We start from the raw sequence: 5426 nt of genomic DNA, 5'->3' as shown, positions 1-5426 counted from the left end.
GAATTTTGTTGAATTTGTGTGGGTTTGCCCAAAAATTCTGCTATTAATTGGCATCCCACAAATTACTATGCCACGGCCAATGTTCGCCAAAATAAAGGTTAAAACAAACATTTTGTTGTCATTTCCCTGTATAAATAAATTTCATGTAAGTTGAGAATCTCTATAGATTAATCAACATTAGAAAAGACAAAAAAATTGTGTAAAAATACTATCCGAGGTAAGATCAATAGGAATCATGACAGGACCATGTCCTCAAGCTTCAACTCATTAACATGTAATATTAATTGGAATCCTGGAGTTATAAACATTGGGCCTTGAAATGTGTTCAAGATATTTTTTTTTTCGTTATTTACATATATACTCTTAATGATCCCTGTTTTTATCTCTTAAAGAAATTAAAAAAAAAGGAATATTGATACTATAAAATATTCAGCTAAGGTTGTAAGACATACAATCGTTATTATTTATTTTAGATATGTTAGCAAACTTAAATGATCAGTATTTGTTCTTGAAGATTTGTGTCAGTAGTTGTTTTGAAATTTCCTCACAGTTCTTTAATCTTACGTAAAACTAATTCATAAAATGACAGTTTCTAAGAGGTTTGCTAGACATCAACTGTACAATTTTAAACAGTGTTTGTAAACATTAAGCACAATATAGATTTTTTTCAGCCATCTTGTGGAGGGGTGAATTCAAGTTTTATTTCTGTCAGAGGTGGAACGCCCACCCTGCGATGAAGATCCTTGTAGTGTCTGAAAAAACAATTTTTTTCTGGAATTTCAGAATATATTTACTATATGTATCATCATTCCTCGAAAGAATTCATACTAAGTAATTTAATACATATTTCAGAACAAGGACAACACATTTCACTGCAAAAAATAGCTTTGTGTGCAACCAGCATAGAAAAATAGGAATCCAAAATTAACAGTACTGTATATATTTCAAAAGGGAAAAAATTGATAATTTTCTTCTAAAAACCTTCCGCCACAAAATATAGTTCCTGGCTTTATCCTACTTGAATGAAATTTAATTGCAGTTTTTGCAATGGATATAGTTTAATGTGCATTGTAGAATCTAAATTCAAACTTAAAAATAATACAGAATTTTAGAAATAACTGCTCGGACCAAAATCGTTTCAAAAGCATTAGATCGAACGCCCTTTATAAATAGAAATGACGTTTTCAATTATATTAATTTCGTTTGTTCTCTTTACTTTATGCCCCCCATCTCCATATACATACGTTGTATGAACATCTGCTTGTACAAACAGCGCCCGAGAAGCCTTGTAGGCGTCTTTATCCGCCTTGTCATCGGAAAAATAGATCACGTGTTTAATCCTCGACTGTATCAGCAATTTAGCACATTCATTGCATGGAAAAAGAGTAGAATACAATATACAATCTTCCAGACTGGTAGCATTCTTGTTAACGATTGCGTTTAATTCAGCATGACAAACTAAAGAAAAAAATACTAATTGTTTGATTTACAATAAGGCGACACGTGAAAGCTAGTATGTGATGTAATTACTGTAAACCAACTTTTATTCGCGTGCGAGAAATTTTCGCGAAGTTCGCGACAGCTTTGTTTTCGCGAATATTTCTCGCCGCGAATCTCGTACTTAAAGTCTCTCTGTCTTTTTACATCAGACAGAAAAGACCCTTATCGCGAAAATTAGTCGTCGCGAACTAGTTTATCCTTGGTAAATCGCGAAATAAAGTCGTCGCGAATAAAAGTTGGTTTACAGTATGTAATTTTTATGCAATTCCTGAACTCATGGATACCTTACCGTATTTGTGCTTTTCCTCTTTTGTCCATGGAAAGTATTCATCGGCTTTAGTGCTCGCATCAGGAAAACCGTTGTATCCGGTTGAAATGATTCTATTTTTCTTGTTAACGATGCATGCACCAACCTGAAATATAGTATATATTTAAAATAAAGTGGAGCCACATTTAATTTTTGGATACTAAATCTTGTTAATCACTAAATATGCAAAATAATACATTTGCGTCCGTACATGATTCCAGGCCCAAGGGTCTTTCCATGAAAGGTATGTTCATTACGTATTATTTCAATATCAACTTATCATAATATTATCAGATCTACAAAACTCGCAAAATGTAATATTTTGAAAGTTAAAGTAAGTGCACTGAATTCATTGAATACATAAAACAATTTTGGAATATTATAGCATGGGTAAAATGTAAAAAAGTTAAATTAAAGATTAAACTGCACATTTTCTTTGTAAAATACTTCACCTTTCGATTGGGATCCTTGCTCCTCTTTGCTGATAGAAAAGCAATACCCATAAAATACTCGTGCCATGTTATTGGTTTTTCTTCTTCACTGAAAAGTTCAAAGTGTACTGATGACTGATTGATGCGCCAAACATACACTGTAGTAATTGAAGCATATTCTTGAATTCATACCAATTATTCTCTCATAATTAAAGAAAGTCTACAAAATAAAAAAGAATACAGGAAGATTGTCTAATTCCATTTTTCAAGTCACTTTTTTCCCTTTATTTTAGACAATTAAAATCGCTGCAGCGCCCTAGGGATGACATCAGCCGGTCTCACCATGCCAACAAAGAGGTACATCGCACATGTTACTAGTAATTGAATAATCATTTCCTTTTAATAAGCGTAATATAGGAGTGAAAGAGCTACATTCATTTTATGTATAAAATGGCCTTGTCCTTAAAATATCAATTAATTGCCCATCACCCTATGTCCTATTTCATACACATATATATCAAAATATAGAAGAAACATAGTTCACTCTTTTCCTTTGACGAAGTTTCTTTTTGAGAACAGAGTAAATGGAAAAAAAAAGATTTCTAAAAAAAATACTCTTATTTTTACTTATGCAGAAAACAGGCATCTTTGACTATATACAACAAAGAATTAAAATATAAGCGTAAAAAAAAGATATTTTATAAGGGTGTGTGACTCCATTTAGGACTTAACTGAGATCAGAAAAAATGTAATGTGTTTCAAATCTACATAATGAGGACCTCATTACGCAAACGGGCCAACAAACAGTCTAATAATTTTACATCTAGAACAATATTCGGCATGATTCATTACCTATGTTAAAATTAAAAAAAATTACATAAAAAAACTGCGCATTTAAAACGTAAAACTGCATTGCAAAATTGAATTTAAGTTTTAATTTTAAGTTATATACTTAAATTATTCAGCGATGTGAATGCACAGAGTACACTACAATATTCTCTGGGAAGCCTATGTTTGTATGTTATCAATGTAATTGAAACTTGCTTTGCCCCGTTCAATCAGCTATTGGCTAAAAACTATTCTTTACACAACTTGGATTCACCGTAGCTCTAAAAAATTAACCTTTGGCAAATCTAAACATAAATGTTACTAAATAAAACTATTTTTCACTATTGTTAACTATAATACAAAGGGAAAAACTTGGAATTTTGATTTACTGTAATAAAATTGAAAATCTCAGTAAGTCCTATTAAAATCCGTAAAATTACGTTTTTGATTACAATTCTGCGCATTTTATGATATTGCAAGAGGAAGATTTATTGAGGCTTCAGAAAACTTTTTTTAAAAACCAACCCGTCCCTTAAAATAAATGTACAAGAATAAATATAAATGTAAAGATTTTGCTTGCGTCAAAAAAATAAGCAATACTTATTTAAAGAGTATTGTTCAGATATTCAACTACTTTTTAAACTGTAAATTGGAGGTCTTTAATAACAATTTGCTTAATTTAAAAAAGCCCTTCTCAAATGTACTTTCACTGGGCAACAGAACAAGTATCATTTTTAACCACCTCCCTTCCTTCACTAAAACAATTATTTCAATTATTGTTTGGATTTCTAGGAAGTCTTTTGTCTTAATGAACTGTGTACAAATTATTATACGCTTCGCTTTGATCAACCCTCGTAGTTAATTTCTTTCATCTTTTTTTTCTCACGTCCACTTTCTTTAATGTGAAGAAACATTTTTACATGTATTAGTGTCAATTTTTTTTTATCTTAACGATAAATATTGTTGTAGCCTGAGAGATACAAGCACGCAAACACATTTATCAAGTTGAATATGTTTATATCTATGTATGTTTAGGAAGTGCACATCATTATTTAAGCTTTTGTTTATAAATGATAGATCAAAACTACATTGTAAAATTGTTCAGAGAATGCGTAAAGAAATGCATTTTTTCAGACTTACCTTCGAGTATGATTGGACAAATTGCTGTCCATTAAAAAAGGACTGCAATACGTGGTCCATATGCACGTATCTAACCAAAATTCAATTGGAGATAATTTCTAGGTTTAGTGAATATTCATGTAGGCTCGTTGACATTTCCACAATGATCTACCTACGCACTTTGATTGATAGTACATTCATAACAAAATTTTTAGATGTTTTCTCCGATTAGCTTGTACTTGAATGAAGTTTTCAATTCAATTAAGTTGTTAAGGTTTAGTTATCTACAGTAAATACCTACTGTCTGTAAGTTCTTCGTACTTTTTAAATGCTTGTGCCATAGAATCAATGATAAGTTTTACACAAAAGTATATGTATGAGAGAAATTCGAATCCGCAAATAAATATATAAACACGACATGCAAATTAAGAAACAAGATTTGCCATATTCTAATTCGACTAAGGCGAATTATTCTACGAGCAAGTTGTCTTAGGCGCGAACTCTCTAACATTTTCGTGCATGCATATCTTGACGTTTGCCCATGGCATCGGTTTACCTCGCGTATATATTTACTGCGTGGAGAGTCCACGCAATGGAGAAAAAGAGAGGAGGGCGTAATTTGCCCATAGAACTAACATTCTCCATGAACTTAGTGACAGATTCGGGGTGAATAATGTTTACCTTTGTTTATTTCAGGAAGTATATATTTACAAAATTCTGTAAACAAAACGAATAAAAGCGTTTTCAAAACTAGGATGACTGGCATAACCGTAAAACATTTTTGGCAAGCATTATTTAGTGTTTAGCCACATTGTATAGCTTTACATGTATTTCTTTTGCTAAGTGTTTAAATGTTTCTGACATACCGTTGTCCCGAATCCTCAATGTTCCGCCCTTCACTATGTGTTGACTTATCTGTTCCATCTAAACCAGTTTCATTAGGCGTAGGACCTGACCTAGCTGTCCCATCCAAACCAGTTTCATTAGGCGTAGGACCTGACCTCTCTGCTCCATCCAAACCAGTTTCATTAGGCGTAGGACCTGGCCTATTTCTCTTACTCAGCCTTCTTTCATTTCGGCTATTTTTTCTCTTTGGTGCCATGTTTGCATTCTGCTAATAACTGTTTTTGTAAATAAGTGCACCTCAAAGAAAGTAATGAATTAACATATACTTCAAATTGTCATTAAAAATTCCGTAAAAATTTTCAGTCTTTGTAATATCAGCTTCGTGGTTTATAAAG

The 5426-nt window shown here is 32.0% G+C and overlaps 1 protein-coding gene across 1 annotated transcript; it reads right to left on the bottom strand.

Annotated features, from left to right (window-relative positions):
- Window positions 1-499: 499 nt before the first annotated feature.
- Window positions 500-5184, bottom strand: LOC134259585 (deoxycytidylate deaminase-like). The gene is made up of 5 exons (XM_062742193.1): window positions 5052-5184; window positions 2260-2347; window positions 1790-1913; window positions 1245-1458; window positions 500-752 (listed from the first exon to the last, which is right to left on the bottom strand). The coding sequence occupies exons 2-5, from the start codon at window positions 2308-2310 to the stop codon at window positions 668-670; spliced, it is 474 nt and encodes a 157-aa protein (XP_062598177.1). The 5' UTR covers window positions 2311-2347; window positions 5052-5184; the 3' UTR covers window positions 500-667.
- Window positions 5185-5426: the final 242 nt, after the last annotated feature.

The sequence above is a fragment of the Saccostrea cucullata genome, unplaced genomic scaffold (assembly GCF_032062105.1).
Source record: "Saccostrea cucullata isolate Sc308-1 unplaced genomic scaffold, CSIRO_AGI_Scuc_v1 ctg1449, whole genome shotgun sequence".
Classification (NCBI taxonomy): Eukaryota; Metazoa; Mollusca; class Bivalvia; order Ostreida; family Ostreidae; genus Saccostrea; species Saccostrea cuccullata.
This window is presented reverse-complemented; position numbering and strand designations above follow the sequence as displayed.

Excerpts from the sequence above, each read along its gene's own strand:
- LOC134259585 (XM_062742193.1), bottom strand. The coding sequence starts at position 2,310 with ATGGGTATTGCTTTTCTATCAGCAAAGAGGAGCAAGGATCCCAATCGA. Across the intron at positions 1,459-1,789 it reads AGAGGAAAAGCACAAATACG|TTTGTCATGCTGAATTAAAC; the intron begins GTAAGGTATCCA and ends TTTTTTCTTTAG. Across the intron at positions 753-1,244 it reads CAAGCAGATGTTCATACAAC|ACACTACAAGGATCTTCATC; the intron begins GTATGTATATGG and ends TTGTTTTTTCAG.